The sequence below is a fragment of the Abramis brama genome (genome assembly GCF_963993115.1).
Source record: "Abramis brama genome assembly, chromosome: 11".
Taxonomy (NCBI): Eukaryota; Metazoa; Chordata; class Actinopteri; order Cypriniformes; family Leuciscidae; genus Abramis; species Abramis brama.
The window spans coordinates 38073604-38097386 of NC_139973.1; the positions used below are offsets into that span (position 1 = coordinate 38073604).

The 23783-nt window shown below is 37.8% G+C and overlaps 1 protein-coding gene across 1 annotated transcript; it reads right to left on the reverse strand.

Annotated features, from left to right (window-relative positions):
• Positions 1–739: 739 nt before the first annotated feature.
• On the reverse strand, positions 740–22064 carry faah (fatty acid amide hydrolase). The gene is made up of 15 exons (XM_084127819.1): positions 21668–22064; positions 20894–21007; positions 19468–19611; positions 19247–19380; positions 15508–15714; positions 13976–14016; positions 13772–13896; positions 13556–13681; positions 12154–12251; positions 11907–12006; positions 11752–11795; positions 11222–11261; positions 8925–9033; positions 7673–7818; positions 740–1442 (listed from the first exon to the last, which is right to left on the reverse strand). Exons 1-15 carry the CDS (start codon positions 21878–21880, stop codon positions 1296–1298), a joined length of 1788 nt encoding a protein of 595 aa, XP_083983945.1. The 5' UTR covers positions 21881–22064; the 3' UTR covers positions 740–1295.
• Between the last annotated feature and the right edge of the window lie 1719 nt (positions 22065–23783).

The following is a 23783-nucleotide window of genomic DNA, read 5'->3' on the forward strand; positions in this document are numbered from 1 at the left end:
ATTTTGCACGTATTTTAAAGGGTTAGTTCACCCAAAAATGAAAATTATCCCATAATTTACTCACCCTCAAACTATCCCAGGTGTATATGACATTAATTAAAAAAATATCCTGGCTCTTCCAAGCTTTACCTGAGATTTTGAAGCCCAAAAAAGTGTATCCGTCCATCATAAAAGTAATCCATACGACTCCGGGGGATTAATAAAGGCCTTCTGAAGTGAAGCGATGCATTTTTGTAAGGAAAATATCCATATTTATAACTTTAGTAACTATAATCATCTTTTGTAACACTAAATGTCTATACTATAGCTTTTAATCAATTGAATGCATATTTGCTGAATAAAAGTATTCTTTTTTATTTTTTTTAACCTTACTGATCCCAAAAGTAGCGTATCGTATGTCTCCATGTTACATTATTAAATCAATGTTTTTTTGAATACATTTCTTTATTCAGGCCAGAATTAGAGTTAGGGTTCATTTCAGCACTGGACCCAGAAAGAGAACAATATAATGAGATAAGGATGAGTTCCCATCCTTGATGACTAATGCAAATGAAGAATGTAAAATGTGCGCAAAACCCAGAACAGACAAATATTTACATTACACTGGAGCTGATGGTGTCATGTGTCATTAAGTCCAGTTAAAGCCTTTCCAACCAAAGTCATCATTCAGGACAGAGAAAACGAGCAGTGCTCATCTCATACCGACAGACAAGCAAGGAACACGCTTTCAGTGAACCTGTGATGTACTGATTCATTTTAGTTTAATGAATTTGTAAGGCATTAAATTATACAAAATGATACAGATATAAAGAGATGCATTTAAATCCTCATTCAGGCTTGATGAAGCTGCATTGCTTCTATACTGACTGCAAATATTCATTTAAACAGTGAAGAATGATTGAAAGTTATTTATTAAAGGTGAAGTGTGTAATTTCAGTGCCACTATCTTCACCAAAAGTTAAGCCCAGTTTCAAATAGTTTCTCGTTGTCTTCCACTGGTTGGACAAACAGATGAACCTATTAATGTCTTTTAGTCATTTTTACATGTTAATCTGATTTAAACATCAAAAATACACATTAACTCAACACACAATCAAGAACGATCAGATGTAAACATTAATGAAATGCATCATACTACAGACTTGTTGTTAGTCAAAAGCATCATCAGCTAAAACACCTGATGAACAATGATCAAATTCTGTGGATGTTTCTGTGGTCCCAGATTCTGCGTCGGCCCGTTCATAGCTCACCTACGACTGAACCGTTAGCAGCTCAGAAACACACGCAGCTGAATTTCAGTCATCGTGTTTCCTGGTGATTTTTGGTGAGGTTTTGTCTGTGAGCCGTTCCACCTCTCTCATAAAGCGCAGACACATTTCATCCTGCCACGGTAGAGATACACACTGTACTGACACAGGGAGACCTACACCACCCTTCACTGCCTGAAAACACACACACACATTTGCATCCCATGACATATTACTGATATTATACGATGGGTTTGACTTTGTAATGCAAAAGTAATGCAAATGCTAAACTTTTAAATGACTTTTTAGTTTTGTGTTTTTATTAAAATAGCAGCCAATTAAAGTAAAAAAAAATCTACCTAAATATTGCTAAATTTGTCTTTGTTTCTACACTTTCTGTTGAATCCTGTTATGAAGTGACAATACACGTTTCTGGATCGCTGATCGATTGCTCCTGTCTGCCTCGCTGCCTGCTGTGAGTTTGTTTGCTTCGGTGCTGTAAGCTCCATCTTAGCCTCGTATTTCTTTCTGTTTTGAACCATCATTTACTATCATTTCTAGTTGTTAATACTACTAAATACAGCTTACCCAACATCTCAGATTAACCTGACATCGCTAGCTTCTGTTATTATTAGCACAACACGCTAGTAATTCGCTAGTCTGTTAACGTGCCACCCGTGCGCTCTTTTATTTTTAATTTATTTTTCTCCCGCGCGCCCACCCCTTTGAGTTCATAAAAAGCCCAGGTGAGTAAGAATCAGTCAAAAAACACGGTGAGTAATGTCTTGTCCTGTTATTGTCACCTGCACTTCATTTCACATGTTTAGCATAGCCTTCTCTGTCGGCAATATAGGATTTATATGTGATAAATGCAAGGAGACAGTCAGGCTGACGGAGAAGATTTCAGAACTAGAGACGCGCATCCAAACTTTAATTGAGGATAGTAAGAGTGCTAGAGCTTTAGATACTATTTTGGATGCGCCTAGCATAGTGAACTCTTTACATGATTCGGTTCCGGCTGAAGTAGAGCCCATGCAGCAAGGCAAATGGGTGACAGTGAGGGATCGCTCTAGTCGCGGATAAAAAAAAACAACTCTTCCATTCTGATTACCATAACTAATCGATTTGCCCCGCTCAGTGAAACACCCACTGAGAATCCTGTTGAATGTGCCCTAGTAATTGGTGATTCGATCACACGGAACGTGAAAATAGAGACACCAGCCACAATAGTCACATGTTTGCCGGGAGCCAGAGCGCCTGACATCAAAGCAAATTTAAAAGTGCTGGCTAATGCTAATCGTAAATTCTCTAAGATCATTATTCACGTCAGCACTAATGATGTTCGACTCCGCCAGTCGGAGATCACCAAAATTAATATTAAAGAGGTGTGTGAACTCGCAAGTACGATGTCAAGCACTGTAATTTGCTCTGGCCCCCTTCCTGTTTGCAGGAGTGATGAGATAGTTAGTAGATTGTGTTCTGTTCACTGAATCGCTGGCTGTCTAAGTGGTGTCCGCTTAATAATATAGAATTCATAGACAATTGGAAAAGTTTTTGGGGCAAACCTGACCTGTTGAAAAAAAAAATGGTATTCATCCGTCCTGGGATGGTGCTGCTCTTCTCTAGTAATTTGGCTCATAGTCTTAGAGATAAAAAATGACAAATTGGGCACCAGGTCAGGAAGCAAACAGACTGGCTTAAACGACTGTCTGCTAGCAGCCTCGCGTCACCAAGGTCAGATAAATCCCATCACATAGAGCCTCTTTCACCTAGATATCGTCATATAGAGACTGTGTCTGTTCCCCGAATTTGGAAATCAAAAAAACGTCCAAACCCATCTAAGGTTAAAAATTTAATTGATGTTCCAACAAATAAAAAACAGATATAAAACAGATGAGCAAATGCTAAAGCTTGGGTTGCTGAATATTCGATCGCTTACTCCAAAAGCACTCATTGTTAATGATATGATTTCAGATAATAATCTAGATGTGCTGTGTTTGACAGAAACCTGGCTAAAAGCAAACGATTACATTACTTTAAATGAGTCAACCCCACAAGATTACGGTTATAAACATGAACCTCGTCTGAAACGCAAAGGGGGAGGTGTTGCTGTAATTTATAGTAATATTTTCAAAACCACTAAGAAATCACGTTTTAAATATACTTCTTTTGAAGTGCTGGTGCTTAATGTAAAAATATATAGTGTAAACGATAAATCACGTTTGAGATTTGTGCTGGCTACTGTATACAGGCCACCATAAAGATTTTATCAAATAATTAGCGGACTTTCTATCAGAATTAATACTGACTGCAGATAAAGTACTAATTGTTGGTGATTTTAATATACACATAGATAATGAAAAAGATGCATTGGGATTGGCATTTAAAGACATTGTAAACTCTATTGGAGTTAGACAACATGTGTCAGGACCTACTCATTGTCGTAATCATACTCTAGATCTAATATTATCACATGGAATAGATGACATCTCAGATCATTATCTAGTCTCGTGTAAACTTCATTTAGCCAAGGCTGCAAAGCTGACTCCGTGTTATAAATATGTCAGACCTATCACTTCTGCCACTAAACATTGCTTTATCAATAATCTTCCTAATCAGTTTCATCATCTCAGCATCCCAGATAGCTTAGAAGAACCAGATATTGCAACAGAAACTTCCAACTCTCTTCTTTTCCAGCACTTTAGACACAGTTGCTCCGTTGCGCTTAAAGAAGATTACAGAAAATAGTCCAACGCCGTGGTACAACGAGCACACTCGTGCCCTTAAGAGAGCAGCCAGAAAAATGGAGCGCAACTGGAAGAAAACAAAACTAGAGGTATTTCGGATTTCATGGAAAGAGAGCTCGATTACTTACAAAGAGGCTTTAAAAGCTGCTAGATCTGCTTATTTTTCAACCCTATTAGAAGAAAATAAACATAATCCTAGGTATTTATTTGAAATAGTGGCTAAACTAACGAAAAAGAAAGCTTCAAGCCCAGAAGTTTCCAAGCAACACAACAGTAATGACTTTATGAACTTCTTCACTTATAAGATTGATAATATCAGGGACAAAATTATAACTATGCAACAGTCTACTACAGTATCAGGCAGTGCATTTTAGTCTCCCTGAGGAAAAATTTGATTAATTTATTGCTATAGGAGAGGAAGAATTTTGCAAACTCGTTAATTCATCTAAATCGACAACATGTATGTTAGACCCTATACCGACTAAGCTACTGAAAGAGATGCTCCCAGAGGTCATAGATCCTCTTCTTAATATCATTAATTCGTCTTTGTCTCTAGGATACGTACTAAAAACCTTTAAGCTGGCTATGATTAAACCGCTTGTTAAAAAAACACAACTTGATCCTACAGAATTAGTCAATTACAGACCGATCTCGAATCTGCCTTTTCTGTCAAAGATACTAGAAAAAGCAGTATCCTCTGTGTTCCTTTCTTGAAAGAAATGATATCTGTGAGGATTTTCAGGCCGGATTTAGACCGTACCATAGTACCGAGACAGCTCTCGTTAGAGTCACAAATGATTTGCTCTTATCATCCGATCGTGGTTCTATCTCTCTATTAGTGTTACTCGATCTTAGTGCTGCATTTGACACCATTGACCACAACATTCTTTTAAATAGACTAGAAAACTATGTTGGCATTAGTGGAATTGCACTAGCATGGTTTAAATTATACTTATCTGACCGTTATCAGTTTGTAGCAGTAAATGAAGAGATGTCTTATCAATCACAAGTTCAGTATGGCGTACCACAAGGCTCAGTACTAGGACCGTTGCTGTTCACTCTGTACATGCTACCCTTAGGAGATATCATTAGGAAGCATGGAATTAGTTTTCACTGTTATGCTGACGATACTCAGCTCTATATTTCTTCAAAACCTAACGAAACTTACCAATTAACAAAATTAACGGAATGCATAGCTGATATAAAAAATTGGATGACTAGTAATTTCCTACTTCTAAATTCGGAAAAAACAGAGATTCTAATTATTGGACAAAAAACTCCCACACGTAATAATCTAGAATACTGTCTAACACTTGATGGCTGTTCTGTTAAGTCTTCGTCGTCGGTTAGGAACCTGGGTGTGCTCTTTGATACCAATCTTTCATTTGAAAGTCACGTGTCTAGTATCTGTAAAACCGCATTTTTCCATCTTAAAAATATATCTAAATTATGCCATAAGCTCTCATTGACAAATGCGGAACAATTAGTTCATGCGTTCATGACCTCAAGGCTAGATTATTGTAATGCTCTACTGGGTGGTTGCCCTGCACGCTTAATAAACAAACTACAGCTAGTTCAACACGCAGCAGCTCGAGTTCTTACCAGAACCAGGAAGTATGACCATATTGGCCCGGTTCTGTCAACACTGCATTGGCTGCCTATTAAACATCGCATACATTTTTAAATATTGCTGATTACTTACAAAGCACTAAATGGTTTAGCTCCGCAGTACTTGAGCGAGCTCTTAACGCATTATAGTCCTTCACGTCTATTGCGATCTCAAAATTCCGGCCAGTTGATAATACCTAGAATATCAAAATCGACTGCTGGCGGTAGATCCTTTTCCTATTCAGCACCAAAACTTTGGAACAGTCTTCCTAACATTGTCCGGGAAGCAGACACACTCTGTCAGTTCAAAGCTAGATTAAAGACACATCTCTTTGTCCTATTATAGACTTCTATAATTCAGTGTTAGGCTGCATAGATCAGGTCAGCCGGAACCGGGAACACTTCCCATAAATCCTGATGTACTCGTTACATCATAAGAAGAATGGCATCTACGCTAATTTTAGTGTCTTTGTTTATCCCAAGTTTTTCCCGCAGCCTGCCGGATCCAGGCCGTATCCAGATCTGATGAAGGACCTTCGCCTGGACCCGATGACAACGCAGTGCTGAAGTGCCAACTAGTCTCTCCCTATGGAGGATCCCTTTACCACTCTACAGATAAAGCTATGTCGGGAAAATTCGTTTCGCGTACCTACCCCGAAGGGACAAAATAAAATAAAATTCTGTATCAAAATTTATAAGGAAAGACCAGTACTTTGTTTAGGCTTGGTTTGTAGGGAATACAAACCTATGCACATATATTCAAACGCACATAACTATAGAACCAATTCTTAATGCGCATGTGAACGCCATCAGCGTTTATCACAGGTTCGCGTTTAAAGTCTGTGTAGAGAGAATGTGTCGTCTTAGCGGCCCCTAATTTAATAACAAATGATCGTTGCGACGGAAGCGAATCAATCAAAACTAACTTAAGCTGGAAAATAACTTTATTAAAGAACCGCTATAAAGCCAAAACAATCTCTGTTACCTTAAATTATACGTTTATCTCTGTAAAGCTGCTTTGAAACAATCTACATTGTTAAAAGCGCTATATTAATGAAGATGACTTGACCTTTAAGAATAATGGTTTGATTTAAACATCTTTAAATAAATGATAACAAAAACAATATTTTGGTTACACTTATATTAGCCTTGTCAAGCCCTATATATATATATATATATATATATATATATATATATATATATATATATATATATATATATATATATATATATATATATATATATATATATATATATATATATATACACACATAGGGCTTGACAAGGCTAATATATTGTGTTGAGGAGTCACGAGGCTCCATCTGAGAGTGGCATTTCATTCCCTTCACCCACACCTCAAACTCGACGACAACGCAGAAAGGGTCACAATAAGAAGCCTGTAGTTAATAATGCTGCAGACGCGCTTTCTGGGTTACTAAAACATATGACTGTCTAAAAATATGGTTTTGAATAAAGAGTTTTCTGTCCATTGCTGCTACTCTCAAGTCACATGAGAGAGCAGTGACAAGGGTCTTTGTCCACACATACAAAGGAACTATTGTATCTTCGGAGGAAAAGCCACTGACTGGACAGTCAGGCTGGTACAGGAATAGTATGTCAGACACTTGCTGGGATCAGTAGTTGTACATGTGATACGGCCTTACAGTAAATATGACGAAGACATTTGAATCTGGACTATAAAAGAAGAGACCTGGACAGAATTTACTTTGCTCATCCTTGCCATCTCCAGCCCGGAACCCCAGCAGTTTCCGGGTGCAAGAAGCTTTAAGCCTAGCTAATATTACTCTGTTAGCTTAAGTACTCTATTATATTCTGTAACAAGTATATCTTTCATTTTGATTCTTTTAATAAATATTGTTAAACATTTATTCTAAATCATCTGACTGGAACTTGGAATTTTTGAGTATGTTTTCTTTATTTCAAAAATGCTGATGTAGATTGTGATCCAATGTCTGTCTGATATTATGCAGTAGGTGTCTGCGGTTTCAATTTACTTATTATGGATTTAATGCAACTTAACTTCAGTGGTCTTGCACTGTGAAAACCTACCTTAGGGAAGAGTTTGTCCCACACGTCTCCATAGAAACCCTTATACTGACTGAGCTGTGCCTCGTCCTCTTCCGTCACTGTAGACACGGTCACGGTCCCGGCTGGGAAGTTCAGCAGGTTGTACAGGGATGTGTAGCTGGGAGCACCTTCAGGAGTGGAGAAAGATTACTGCATCTAGAAGGTTGAAGGCCGTATGTAATGCTGAAATCATGACTGTCGAGTTAATAAGTAACTTTAAACCGCAGACACCATATTCATAGAACAGTGTATACTTACTGAGGCAAGGTTGTAGAGTTACACTCAAGCTATTTTAAGGCATGAAGAAATTTTTTTCAAGGAAAAAAACTTTAAATGTGTCATTTTGGTGATCAAAGATGAGTTTTAAGGGATAAAATTATTGACTACAAGGGGACTTTAACCAAAATAACTTTCCCTTCCACTTGCAGGATATCTTCTCTTCTCTGATGATGAGGGCGGGGCAACCTGTCACTCACATGAGATCCACCAATAGCAAACCACAACCATCCAATCAATTCCTCACGGACAAAATCAAGCCCCGCCCACATTTGTTCTTGTTCCAGAAGCCGTTTCACTCGGGTATACGACACAATAGGGAAGAAAAGTCTATCAAAACTTGTTTCAGGCCGACTTTAAGTAAATCATGAAACGGGAAACACATTTTTGCTAGTCACAATTAAATTAACTAGTATTATTACATGGCTTGGTTGAATTCCAGTGTAGAATGCGGTCTGTTATTTCTTGATAGCAGAACGCTGCGAAGTATAACACACCGTTGCCATGAAAAACAGAGCGTTGCTATGGACACAGGATTCTAACCGTAGAGACGGAACAGACTATTTTCTTTAGCGGAAGCAATACAATCGTTTTTAAATCAATAAACTCCTTTTTAAATCAATATTTTGTGTCAAATTATTGATTTATTTGGTGGGTAGCCATGTAATAAGCGGGATAATGTAGAGCGAGGAGGTTATAGCGAATACAACCCCTTCAGGCTGATTCAAGCTCCGCTTCGCGTCGGGGTCCCGATCAGCCTGTCGGGGTTGTATTCGCTATAACAACCGCCTCGCTCTACATTATCCCTTACATAATAAGGGAATTGAAAGCTAAAAGCAAGGAGACGTGGGATGTGGCACAGTGATTGACAACACAAATTAAAAAAAATTGCACTTCATGACAAAAAGGTTACAGACACAAAGATAATGTAATAGTAATGTAAATGTGAGGTAAGTACTGGTGATACGGCCGCAGTAATGTAAATTGAAGGCTGGTCCAAACATAGGGCACAACAAAACGTCCACATTCAGTCTCCTCCACTCTGCTATCACCTCATCAATGTATTCCTACAGATGAGAAAAACAAAAAACCTTTCACACATTCTCAAAATACATACAATCATGTCAGAACAAGCGTGCCGCACAAGCCCTGAAAAGTGAAGCCAAAACGTCTCGATCGCCCCCCGGTGACTGGTCCTAGTATAGGTCATAAGCCCCGCCTCCCCATGTTATTCAACGGGACGTGAGACCAACTAAACAATTAAATTACACTTCAAATATCTTTTTTCCAAAGGTGGTTTCTTTCATTTGCTGTCGTTTTTATCACGCTGATGTAAGTTCAAGTGTCTGTTTCAAAAATAAGTTGTTTTTTAGTTAGTTACGTGATGCGGTGGTGTAACGTCATGACTGACAGCTGTGATTGACAGGTTCTCTGAGCGAAGTAGTCACTGAAGCACCAACGGACATTTTTTCGGGATCTTCGGAGGACTGAGGAGATTGTATTTACTTTATTTTAACAAGCCTCTTGACGTACTGCAATCAATTTTTAAAAAAGTGTGCAGAATCCACTCTCCCTGAGTGCGTTCTGCGAGAGTGAGGGCGGAGCGTTGATTTCGCGGCTTTACTTCCTGCTCACTACTGCGCAGGTCTGGTCCCGAGATCGCTACTGCGCAGACTCAAGTTCCAATATGTCAGCACCATATCGGGACTCTGGCGGCTTCAGTTCTCATCAATGGAAGAGAGCGAAGGGGCGTTGTCCATCTTTTTTTACAGTCTATGTGTCAGAATAAGAATCACTTTTATACACAGTATGTGCCAGGAAGATTAATTTGCTCAACTGCAGGGAGGCACTGTCAATCAATGTTGGGGGTAACGAATTACAAGTAACGCGAGTTATGTAATCGGATTACTTTTTTCAAGTAACGAATTACTATTAATTTTACAACAAAATATCTGAGTTACTTTTTCAAATAAGTAATAGGTTTCTTTGTTTTCCCATGTATTGACTGACAGCTCTCCTGCCCCCTGTCAAAAATACAGCAGGGTTCTTAAACTCTACTTCTAGAAAATGAAGACCAAAGAAATGTGCATCAGGTGTTTTGCTTTTTTATATTTTTAATAAATGTATGAAGCCACTGTAAACTTTATCATTACGCTGTAAATAGAAATATCACTGCTAAACACCTTTAAATATTGTGGTATTCTGTCATAAACATCACATGCGTTTCTTTTTTGTTTCTAATGCTGAAGTAAGAGTTGAACTTTCTTCTTCTTCCGGGTCCAGAATCGCAGCACGGCTGAAAGGTTTGTTTGAGCTGCTGTACAGACGTGAATATTTCCTTCAGCCTGAAGCTTATTCACTTTTGGTGTGAAAGGTCTTTTACATTTGCCAAGAATAGATTTTTGTTTATTATTATTATTATTTAAAAAAAAACAAAAAAAACAAAGAAGCAAACCCAGCCCAGGTGAGAAAAAGTAACGTAACCAGGGTTTGAAATTAACACCCGCCAACCCGCCAAATGCGGGTAACGCTGTCAAATCACTAGCCAATTTGCACTTTGCTGGGGAAGTTCAGCAATAGCAAAGATTAAAAAAACATTTGGTTAACAAAAGACATTGCTATTTTCCAACACACTACATGTTCTTTACATCATCCTACACGTTTCTCCACCTAAAACCAAAAGAAAAAAAGAAAAGAAAAAAAAGATGAAAATAAATGTGGAAAGGAGGAGATTGCTGGATGACAGGATTTTGTTTTAATAAGAAATGAATGTATGAAAATATATAAAAGCTGTGACGTAGTTAATCTGGTTAATTTCTTCTTCTTTTTGGTTAGTAGAAGTTCTGAATGGCCGGTAACTTAAACATTTGTAGCCAAATTGGCCGGTGGGTTAAAAAGTTAATTTCAAACCCTGAACATAACACATTACTGTCTATAAAAAGTAACAAATTAATGCAATTAGGCATAATAATCATATAATTGTGACACATAATAATCTTTTTTTTATTTTATTTTTTTGTCAGGATGGCATTTAAATGTTTCCTAGCAGGGATTATAAATTATTCCAGGAATGAAAATGAAGAAACAATGTGCATTATGTGATGCTTCACGTGATTCAATGTGCTACAGCAATGACCAGAGAGAACCATAGGCCTCTATTACACTGTGATAATCATCTCTACAATCTCTGTGGTGTTGATGAAAGTTGTAGAAGACCACGTAATATTAATAATAAAATCAAAATAATAAAAATACCTCAATATTTACATGATGTCTCCATAATTCTGCTACAGACCTTGCAAAAGAAAAAAAAAAGCTTTTAAAGGAATGATATCATTTCAATTCTGCTCAGTTCTATTGTGAAATATTATTACAATTTAAAATGCCTGTTTTCGACGTGAATATATGTTAAAATGTAATTTATTCCTATGATGATTTGCTGCTCAAGAAACATTTATGATTATTATCAATGTTGAAAGATTATTCAGATTATTATAGAAAACATGATAGATTTTTGTCAGGATTCTTTAATGCATAAAAACTTTAAAAATTCACAGTTTGTAATAATGTAGAGGTCTTTACTGCCACTTTATCGATTTCATTCATCCTTGCTGAATAAAAGTATTAATTTGATTCAAATAAATCTTACTGACACCCCCTCCCCCTTTTTTTATTTTTAATTAAAAAAATATCGTAACTTAAATTACACTCAAGAACACAAGATTTATCAGCATAATTATATTCATTATGCAAAGTAATATAAACAAAAAATGTCTGTAGCTTACCCAACTCCAGCACTTGCTTTCAGACTTTCAGACAACCGCGGATACTGGAGAAAGCAATCCAAACATAAAACAGTTTAAAAACATATTAGCTTGAGTAAAACAGATTGCTTAATTAGATGCAAATGAGAAACAGAAACAACATTTACAGAACTCACAACAGGCTTCAGAACAACAGAGAGTAACTTCTTTATGAAGCCTGGGATCCGCAACAGGGCGGCCTGATCCCGGAGACACGGGTCAATGGGGCCTGACTTCCTGAAATCACACACATATGAATACAAACATAATGTGTGATTACTATGAATCAGAGGTGACTCTAGCGTCTTTAATGAGGCCAGAAACACTGGAATAGTTCTAATGGATATCAATCATGACGTGTGAATGTGCTGATACCAGACGTACAGATGACTGTAGAGCGTTCTGCCTCCATCAGCCATGAGTCCTTTAAAAATGAACTCAAAGAAGACTTCGTCGACCCGTAGAGGTGGGAAAGGAACCAGCTGAAATGTGAACAACACACCAGACCAGAACATCAGACCTGCTTTTCAAGTCTGCAGATCTCAACTTATCACACGTTCTGTATAATGTATAGTGTTTAAACCAAGCGGCAACCTTTCCGGTCTCTCTCTTGAATCCAGCACGGAAGTGACTTAAACTGTTAAAATTCATTGACTGGCCGCTAGAGAGAAAGAGAGTCAATCCCATACCCCCCCCCGGCTCCGCCCACTTTGGGCTTCAAAAATGCTCTTCGGAAACCTACGGGTGACGCCACGAATACTACGTCAATATTTTTTTTACAGTCTATGGTTTAAACCTCAAATGTATTGGGTCCACTGGGGCAGCAACTAACGATTATTTTGATAATAAAATAATTTGACGATTATTGCTTCGATTAATCGGATGAATGTTTTTTAATTAATTTATATTATCTGTGCAAAGTCTTGTTTTGCCTTAGTGGACATTTCTAAGCATTTATTTTCCCAGTTTATCATTTCTGTGTTGTGACGCGCGGACTGTTTATCCGTTTATGACTGCTTGTTGACCTTCCTCTGTTTGCTGTCACTCTCTATTCCTGATGGTTTGCTGCCTGTCCTGTCCGACTACGATTATTGTCCGGCCCTCGGTGATGTCTTTTGCTGGTTGCCGACCCTTGGCTGTTTGTTTGATTCTATTGTCTTCACTAATAAAGCTGCACATGGATCTCAACCCAAGCTCGTCCGAGTCTGCGTTACAGCTTCCCATTTTTAAACAGAAATTAAAATGACTAAATTAAAAATGATAAACAAAAGCAAAAAAATTAAAAATAAATAACTTGTACAAGGAATTTAGTAACATTTATTATTTATTAAAAAATTAATTAATTTTAACCCATTATTTAAAATAAAAAAAATATTTCACATCCTACCCAATGTTGTCCTCCAAACAATGTGTGATATAATGGATATAAAAACAAATATACATACAGAAACGCACACATTTACTCATTTGAACATTCATACAACAATAGTCCCTGCTCTCATAAAAATACAATTACTGGTGTTACATGTAGAATTTGAAACCTACATTTAAATTCACAAGATAACAAGATAGCTATATGTATATTTTAGTCATAATTATTATTTATTTTAGATCTTAAAAGCCATTCAGACTGTGATGTTACATCCGGTAAAAAATGGGTGATCTGTATCTTACAAATACATAACTATTTGTTGCGTGTTAATGGTTTGAAAAGGGCATATCCTTTGCTTGCCAACAAACTGCTAATGGCTAATATAAGAACTATTAATGTAGTGTAGTTGTGTACCGTGTGACCCGCTCTCTCCAGCAGGGCTTTAGTCTCCCTGAAGGCCCTGGCCATGCTTGGAGACGGCTGCTGGAAACCATCGTTCTCATAATAACCAATCCTCAGGGGCTCTGAGCTCTCATACACCTGTTTCATAAGAGGAAAGTATCATAGATTCTGCTTTCACCTATAATTGACCCATAAACAAGCATTTGATGTGCTTTATTTATACAGGACCTTTTGGTTGAATGGTATAGGAGGAACATTAGGATCCAATGTGAACATATCTTGGCAAAGCAGTGCCCGCATACACAGAGCCACGCTCTCGACGTCTCTTGCCAAAGGGCCAATAGAGGATAACACTGTAATCCAGCACATAGATTATGTCTTATTTATTTACAGTTCAAAACTAGACCAGCAGTTTGATAAACCTGACCTTACCTGACTTCTGGCCTTTGACACAAGAACTGATTTCTTGACCGCTAAACAAGGATGATATAAAAAAATAAAGCAAATCAAAGAACAAGAAAAAACAAGTAGATTATATGCACAACATCTCAACAAAAGAGCTACAGGTGAATCTCACCAAAAAAAAAAAGTGTCAATCTAAAATCAAAAGAAAGAAATAAGAAATTATATTATGAATAAAGAAATGTTCGTGCATCCTGACAATATTTACAGAAATTGAGCACATTTACTGTGACTTTGTGTCCCTCTTTAACATATAAACGTTTTTATTTACAGATGTTATTATAGGCATTCAGCCCTGTTACCAAATTCCCCTTTTTATATTAGTAAATAAGCTCATTTTAATTATGAAAAAACATATGCAAGCAAATTCTAGTATGTTTTCTTTCTTTTTGTATTTTTTAAAAGATATTAATAGATATAATGCATTATTCAAATACTTGAAGTTGTTTTCCTATGTTATGCATCCACCCTGTTGCCATTATAACTATCCCTTAATGACCATAATCATACTCTTGATTATGAGATTGTGTTCTTAATCTTAATCAGAATTTACACACAAAAAATTATGACATCATCATCACTATGAAGTGACACCTGTACGCTGTAAATGTGTTAACATGTTTTTTCAAATGTTGTTAGATTTGTCTCTTAAATTATCAACTCAAATTATGTTGCCTTGACTTTCTATAGTAAACAATATGGCAATATAGCCGGCTAACGTCAGACCTCTTCTCACTGAGACGTGGTCTGGGAACCACATGTTCATTTTCTCGTATTTGAGGCGTGGTTTACGAATGCCCAGAGCCGTTTATTGGGCGCTATGAATGTCTATCAAATGCGCCTGTACGTAGCTCATAGCCAATCGTTTCAATTATACCAGATGACATATGTAGAGCGACAGAAATTCGACGAGGAAGACGACGAAATAAACTTGCGTTCTAAACTACTTGGAACACTATCTAAGGCTGCATCGAAAGGTAACTTCACGTCTGATGCCATGTTGGATCCATAGATATAAACAAAGTGCTTCAGTGTGTCGCATAGACATCGTCATCGTCTTGCTGCTCCCTCCCCGTTCTGTGATTGGTTCCCTTTTTGAGGGGAAAATCTGGTCCATGGTATCCAGGCTGCCTAGCAGCGTGAATAAAATCGCGCTGCGCTCAAGGCAGCATGGGGAAACCCAGGCTAATGGCAATATGGGCATTCAATTATATTTATATTAACACCTTGTAGTGTCGTGACCTTGAGCACAAGGCTAGTAATGGCTCAACATCATGAAACATTAACCCTGTTACTGTTTAAACATAGCAAAATCTCAACATCCATTAATTTACCCATTAATCTGCATTGTTCATTAAGTGAGGTGGCACAAGGCATTTTATAAAACACTTATTTGTCTGACAGAATCTTTAAAAGCTTTGTTGTCATTTACTGAAGCAAGAACTGCTGTGAACCCTTTGCTTTGGAAAATGAAACAAATGTGACCAAAGACACATACGAACCTTAGCCTCTTCGATGTGGGCTTAAATCCACAAATCCCACAGAAGGCTGATGGGATACGAACACTCCCTCCAATATCAGTGCCAATGCCCAGGATAGATCCGCCTCCTCCAATCAGAGCTCCCTCTCCTCCAGATGAACCGCCAGGCGACTTCTGGAGGTTGCAGGGGTTCAAGGTTTGCCCATAAATGGGGTTACTGCAGTCATAACTACAGTAGATAAAATAGTTGGGTTGGTTACAGTTGAATAGGGCTGTAACAATGCAACAATATGTATGTAAACTAAGTTTACAGAGTTTTAGTGTCAGTACTACATTAAACTACTATATATAATGTTGAATATAATGTATAATAATGCAATGGAGGATCATGTGAGGGTCTTGATGATGCCAAATGTCGTATGTTACCAGCAAAAAGTATTATTTTTGATATCTTGTCAGTGACAGAGTGCAAGCATATTTGTCTAAAATAATTCTGTTTTTTCAGCTTCAGAATCATGAATATTTTTATTCTGGTGTCACTATTGTCCTGTGCATTGGGTTATCAGCACCAAGTCCAAGCCTTATTCATTTCCACCCCCAATGTATAACCAAATGTAACATTTTAATCAACAGTTAATTTTTTTAAAAAACCTTTTACCTTATGTCTTGGAGTATCGCAATAATATCGTATCCCTACAATTGAACTAATCGAAAAAGTCTCAATGGATACAAAGGTACAAAATCGCTTTCCAGAACCTTCACTCTCAGTTCCTCTGTGGTAGAACAAGCTTTCAGCCTTTATCTGATTTCCTGAGACCATCACAGCCTTCAAGAGACAACTGAAGACACATTCTCACTTCTGCTCTAGTTTCTGTACTACTCTAGCTGACCCCTGAAACTTGACTTGTCAAATTTCAACCGTCATAAAATGTTTAATGATTGTGGAGCCCCATGTGTTTATGACTGAAGTTAAACCACTCTTGAATTTGTTTTTCAGTACAAAGGTCTTATCTTGAAAATCATGGTTCAGCATAAGTTAAGCCTTACATATCACACATTTCCCATGTAATAGCAGCCCATAATGCCATAATACCATCATTTTAACAGATGCTAATAAGACCTGTCATTTGAAGAGCTCTTTTGTGAATTCTCTGTTATGAATACTGAGGTCTGCAGGAGAGAAATGAAGTACTAGTATATTAGATTAGTTCTTTTAGAAACAGCATACTAGCTTTAAAAAGAAAAGAATAGAAAAAAGCCTGAACAGAGGGCTTGCATGTCTCTATTCTATAGAAAATGAGGTGCTTGTGAGGTGAAAAGTTCAATTTCATGAAGAAAGGTCACTGCAAAATGAAATTCTCACAATTTTTTATTTTTATTTTGTTAAAAAGAGCAAATTAAATTCAGTACAACAAACACTGACATTTTAAACTTACAACTGTACTTTACAATTTAAGTAATATATATTGTGATGAGCACCACAAGGACTCATCAGCGTCGCCCTGGAAACAGATGAGGAGCACCTGCACGCCCTCGTCACAGGCTGATCGGCCCCAGCTGTGGTCCATCAAGCAACAGCCACATAAGCCGCATGGGATTTGCCAGAGGGTGAGATACCTCTCCATGAGACAGAACTCTAATGCCTGTTCTCTATCTTTCTCTAGAAAGAAGTGAGTGACCGATCAGCCTTGCAGGAACACAGCCCAGACTCGCTGTACCACAAGGAAGACCACACGCACTTCACTGGAGCACCCACCTAAATCCTTCACTGGTTTTGTCACTTTGTAAATAAATCCACCCTCCGGGCACTTTGTTTGAGCTATCCTTGTTGTGTGATCCTTCACCCCCGTGACACATATATATATATATATATATATATATATATATATACAGTGAGGAAAATAAGTATTTGAACACCCTGCTATTTTGCAAGTTCTCCCACTTGGAAATCATGGAGGGGTCTGAAATTGTCATCGTAGGTGCATATCCACTGTGAGAGACATAATCTAAAAAAAAAAAATCCAGAAATCACAATATATGATTTTTTAACTATTTATTTGTATGATACAGCTGCAAATAAGTATTTGAACACCTGTCTATCAGCTAGAATTCTGACCCTCAAAGACCTGTTAGTCTGCCTTTAAAATGTCCACCTCCACTCCATTTATTATCCTAAATTAGATGCACCTGTTTGAGGTCGTTAGCTGCATAAAGACACCTGTCCACCCCATACAATCAGTAAGAATCCAACTACTAACATGGCCAAGACCAAAGAGCTGTCCAAAGACACTAGAGACAAAATTGTACACCTCCACAAGGCTGGAAAGGGCTACAGGGAAATTGCCAAGCAGCTTGGTGAAATTGGTCCACTGTTGGAGCAATCATTAGAAAATGGAAGAAGCTAAACATGACTGTCAATCTCCCTCGGACTGGGGCTCCATGCAAGATCTCACCTCGTGGGGTCTCAATGATCCTAAGAAAGGTGAGAAATCAGCCCAGAACTACACGGGAGGAGCTGGTCAATGACCTGAAAAGAGCTGGGACCACCGTTTCCAAGGTTACTGTTGGTAATACACTAAGACGTCATGGTTTGAAATCATGCATGGCACAGAAGGTTCCCCTGCTTAAACCAGCACATGTCAAGGCCCGTCTTAAGTTTGCCAATGACCATTTGGATGATCCAGAGGAGTCATGGGAGAAAGTCATGTGGTCAGATGAGACCAAAATAGAACTTTTTGGTCATAATTCCACTAAACGTGTTTGGAGGAAGAAGAATGATGAGTACCATCCCAAGAACACCATCCCTACTGTGAAGCATGGGGGTGGTAGCATCATGCTTTGTGGGTGTTTTTCTGCACATGGGACAGGGCGACTGCACTGTATTAAGGAGAGGATGACCGGGGCCATGTATTGCGAGATTTTGGGGAACAACCTCCTTCCCTCAGTTAGAGCATTGAAGATGGGTCGAGGCTGGGTCTTCCAACATGACAATGACCCGAAGCACACAGCCAGGATAACCAAGGAGTGGCTCTGTAAGAAGCATATCAAGGTTCTGGCGTGGCCTAGCCAGTCTCCAGACCTAAACCCAATAGAGAATCTTTGGAGGGAGCTCAAACTCCGTGTTTCTCAGCGACAGCCCAGAAACCTGACTGATCTAGAGAAGATCTATGTGGAGGAGTGGGCCAAAATCCCTCCTGCAGTGTGTGCAAACCTGGTGAAAAACTACAGGAAACGTTTGACCTCTGTAATTGCAAACAAAGGCTACTGTACCAAATATTAACATTGATTTTCTCAGGTGTTCAAATACTTATTTGCAGCTGTATCATACAAATAAATAGTTAAAAAATCATACATTGTGATTTCTGGATTATTTTTTTTAGATTATGTCTCTCACAGTGGACATGCACCTACGATGACAATTTCAGACCCCTCCATGATTTCCAAGTGGGAGAACTTGCAAAATAGCAGGGTGTTCAAATACTTATTTTCCTCACTGTATATATATATCTTTTTTCTTTTTTTTGTAATGAAAAGAAGTTTTCACATTGACAACTGGAGGATAAAGATGCTTACTGTCATTAATAATGTCAGAAAAATACAAATTAACTTTATTGACTAAGCTCCAGTAAAAGACTTGCTAACTGCATGGCCTCTTCATACTCTCATTGGCTTAAGATTCATTCCCATGGCTCGTCTTGGCCTGCAAATCATCTGATATCACCAGGTTTTTCCCACAGGAATGATGTGCAGTGTTTACTCACCTGAGAAGGCCTTGTGGTATGTTGGTCTTGATGAACGGGATGGCGCCCTGTTTCTTTAGCACTGTAACCACCACACTGTCCACAACCGCAGGCTGATCCAACTTACCCACAACACCACATGAAGAATCATGACCCTGCACACGCAAACAGGAAGTTACGTACACCACAAACAGGAAGTCACCTGTCTTCACCTGCATAATGCTCTGTTCTCTTATATTGACCTTATATCCAAAGTTGTCCTTGATGCTGATCGGCACTCCATACAGAAGACCTTTCTCTGATTGAGTGTTGATTTCGGTCAGTTGCTCCACAGACTCCATTAAGATCTCAGTGCTGCAGTTCAGATTCTTGTTCACTTCCAGAGCCTTTGAAGTGTGACATTACACATCTCAGTTTGTGATACCAAGTGGTTTCATTCAAACAGTCCTCAACAATAAGCACTGATAATTGCTTATTGTTTGCATTAGTTTTTCTGCTGCTTTTCTGAACTTTTTCTACCATCCCAAAGTAAAAAATAAATAAATAATAATTTAAAAAAATATATATAAAAAAAAATTATATATATATATATATATATATATATATATATATATAGTCCCTCTCAGGACTAGCGTACAGCGAACACTGAACCAGGCCATTTAAATGCTGAGAAAGCAATCTCATTGGCTGCAGAATCAGCAGAGACAGAGTCCTGCATGCGGGCCACCGCTAATATTTGATGTAATGGGTATTCATATTTACGTTGTCATTTGCAGTGCAGGTGCGGGCCGTGAATCAATAGGCATGGCGGACTGCGGATCCAATAGCTCTGACTTTTTCAACTCAATCCGGTACCCTCTTATAGGCTGCTGATTTCAAACGGTCCCGTGCTGGTTTGTGTTCACACTCTCTGTTAGTCTGATTAGTCGTGATTTGCAGAGATGAGAATTGTAGCCGATCGCGCTGCGACTCTTTGCTCACTTTCTGTATATAATCTATTCATAATTTGAATAAAAGTTTTATTTTTCATGCTGCTAAGAGGACCAACGGCCACATATACACTACAGAGTTGCAGGAGAGACAACCGCATTTAAATGCAGAGTGAATCTGCTAAAATATCCCCGATAGCTTATTACATGACAGTGAAGGCTCAAATCTATGTTCTTTTCATTTATAGAGACTGTAATTTACAAGCGTCTTCATAGCCTGTGATTTATGCACATTTGTTCAAAATAGCCTGTATGGGCAGATTGTTCATTTGATCCAGGCAAAAGACGGATGCACGCTCTTGTCTTTTTTCTGTTAATTATTACTATGTTGGGCTTCATGTCTATTTCTTAAATGCATCAACTCAGAATGCCCAATGTTGGTTTGATTTCCCACATTATGACCAAATCAATTCAAATGAATTATTTGCCATATACTATACTAACTGCAATGTTATATTTTTAGAAATTAGAACTTTTCTTTTTTGAAGAAGAGACATATTTACTTATTTAATGAGACTTAAATATGAGTAAATGGCATCTAGAAAAGACAGCAAAAGATGGATCAATGTTTAAAAAGATTTACAATAAAAAAAGTTATTTGTAAACCTCTGAAGCTGGTTATAAACTCATAAATCCTATAAAGAGTTTTCGACAGGTAAAATATGGCTGCAGTCACAACCTTTTCCATGTAAGCATGTAGAACAGCATCCGGCTGCAGGGAGCCATCCTGGAGTTTCCCAGTGAGCTCCGACAAAGACAGAGATACTATTGAACTGCTCTCAAAGTCTGGGTTCTGGAAAGATGCAAGAAACAAACATCAGATGTTTACATATTCACCTAGGAGAGACTGGGGCTAGTTGTCACAGTGGTTTGATCTCACTAACTTGAGGAATATATATATATTCTCTAGAGGTGGTTTTCTATGTTGGTTTCCAAACATTTAGTTAAAAATATATAGGGGAAGTTTTCCAGTATCATAATATTTTTATAATATAATATCTGTTAAGATGAACACAATAACACCACACTCACATACATTAGGTCAAGAGTCAACAATCTAGTGAAGATAAATTGAGGGTTGTTCTCCATAAAAGTCAAGAGGGGGGAAAGTTTTAATTGTATTAATTAATTTAAATTCTATGGATTGATGGATTGATTGATTACTTAATTTAATAAATTATTTAATTGTATTTAATTTGCTTTAAATGTATTCATTATTATATCATAGAAAAAACAATGGATTTTTGTTACCGCTGCCACTTTTACAGTAACATAAATTTTGCTAAAAAATTCTGCAGTGGCAGGTTCAGCTGTGACAACTTACACAAGTTTAAGCTGCCGTGAGAAGCATGACTTCCCATGATCTAAATGCATGGCATGCATATTCATAAACACTTACTCTATACATAATGCATATTGCATTAATAATTGATGCATGTTAGATTTTTATTACCTGTATTTTAAATTGTTGCACCGCTTGTTCAGCCTGTTGAAGTGATTTATCACGTCTCTTCCGTGCGTTTAGTATTTTCTTCTGAATCTTCTGGTTATTTCTCCATTTCCAGAAGAGAATTAACGCACCTGTACCGCAAACTAAGGCTGCAAACATCGGCGTCCAGTTAATATTCATATCTGAGGTAAGTTGTTGCAAATTAAAACTCTCCATAACTGTTGCTCAATGTGTTGTGACCGGTTGAGACAGTGTGTAGTCTGTCTCTGGGTCTTTAAGAACTCAAGTGTTAACCACAACAAATGAACGCCCGGTGTTACAACTTTTAACCGATTTCCTGTGCGAATGGAGATCGATTACCAGTTCTTCTTCTTCTTCTTCTTCTGTTTATTTGGCGGTTGGCAAACAACGAATGGTGTGCATTACCGCCACCTTCTGAAAAGGAGTGTGGATCTGGACTACTTACTCTCTATAATAATAAAAATAATAAAAAATAAAAATTACTAAAGCAATTATATTCTCCTTAATAGACCCGTTTCTCTTAGGAAAAGGAACAGATAGCTGTAGCATGTTTCTTCAGACTGTCTCTGTAATAACCCTTTAATCCTTAAGGGTATTTGTTCAGCTTCAAGACACCTAAGTAACTTCTGCCTCTAATACTGGTACTTATTACAGGATTCTATCACATGCTCTATAGTTTCTTGAGTATTGCAATCACTACACGTGCCATCAGCATGTTTTTTCATTAAAAACAAGGTGCTGTTCAAACCTTACATTACCAGTTTGACAGCCTCAAGGCCTATCTATTACTTTTCCCCCTAATTAAAGACCCTGATTATTAGATGCCCGGATCGGCTTTTAGCTAGAGCCCAGCACCCGCACCACCCCTCTTGTCCCTGTATTAACTTATATGTTGCTTTTTAAATCATGTAACATTGTTGTATTAATGTTGACGGTTCATTTTTATGACCAGATACGCATTCTAGGCTTATCAATGCATAATATGTGGGACTCATTCTCTAGTTTAGGGTAGGCTATACTTTCAAGTAATATTTCACATATTTTAAAAGTAGCCTATTGCCTATATATTTTGTCTTTTCCCGTCAGTTCACTACAGAGAAGTACGGAAGCCCTGAACCGCAACGTTAAAATAGACTAGAGAATATATATAGTATTTCGAGAATAAAGTCGAAACATTTCGAGAATACAGAAGAAGTTGCGTGTGCATTCATAACGGTGCGCGTCCACTGGCGCAGAGCGCGTGTTTCCAATTCATTACTTACGGTGTGTAATGCATGGCACCTGTGTAGAATTTCCTTTTGTTGAAAGCCCAGATAAAAGTAAAAAGCTACTATTTTGTGTAGATCCATCATGTCCAACGCAGTTCGACTTCACAAGCGCATTTCTTTACACACACACACACACACACACACACACACGGACGCGCACCGTTATGCCTGTGCGGCAATGTGAAACAACGGCAAGCACACATGCAACTTGACCCCCTCACCCCGTTTTACAGTTTTTTTAATCCTCAGGTTGTGCTCAAAACCCTATAACACTTTTGATGTTCCCGGTCAAAAATGACCGGCCTATAAAAACTTTCTTATAAATCACTTGTTATGCTATATCATCACCCAATATTGGATTCAATCTTTTTGTCAACTTGTTTTCTTTCAATTAGGACTGGTTTTATATTTCTATTTGCATCTGATTAATCGTAGGCCTCATCTATCTGAGAGTAGGCATCTCATTTTGGTCAAAAATTGCCGACCATTTAAAGTGAATTGGAGTGACTGAGTGAAATAAAAGAAAAAAATAGTTTTCAGGAGCATGTTCATTATGTTCATGTATATACAGTACATGTGTGCTTGCAAACATCAAGCCCTTGGACCTGTGCATGTGTGTATACATGCATACACACACTACCCAAACACACACACACACACACACACACACGTTAAAACACACAAACTTTTTTCTGATTTTGTTCTGTGATAGTTTCCATTTTGTCTTTTGTTTTATATATATTTATAGATCTCCTTTGCTGTCCCAGTTAACATCACAAGAAATGGAGTTGGAGAAAGTGGTTTTGTTTTAAAACTAAAGAAAAACCCAC

Coding starts and splice junctions, on each gene's coding strand:
- faah (XM_084127819.1), bottom strand. CDS start 21,880: ATGGAGAGTTTTAATTTGCAACAACTTACCTCAGATATGAATATTAAC. Junction 19,612..20,893: donor TACATGCTTACATGGAAAAG/GTTGTGACTGCA, acceptor CACACTTCAAAG/GCTCTGGAAGTGAACAAGAA. Junction 13,682..13,771: donor CTATACCATTCAACCAAAAG/GTCCTGTATAAA, acceptor CTTATGAAACAG/GTGTATGAGAGCTCAGAGCC.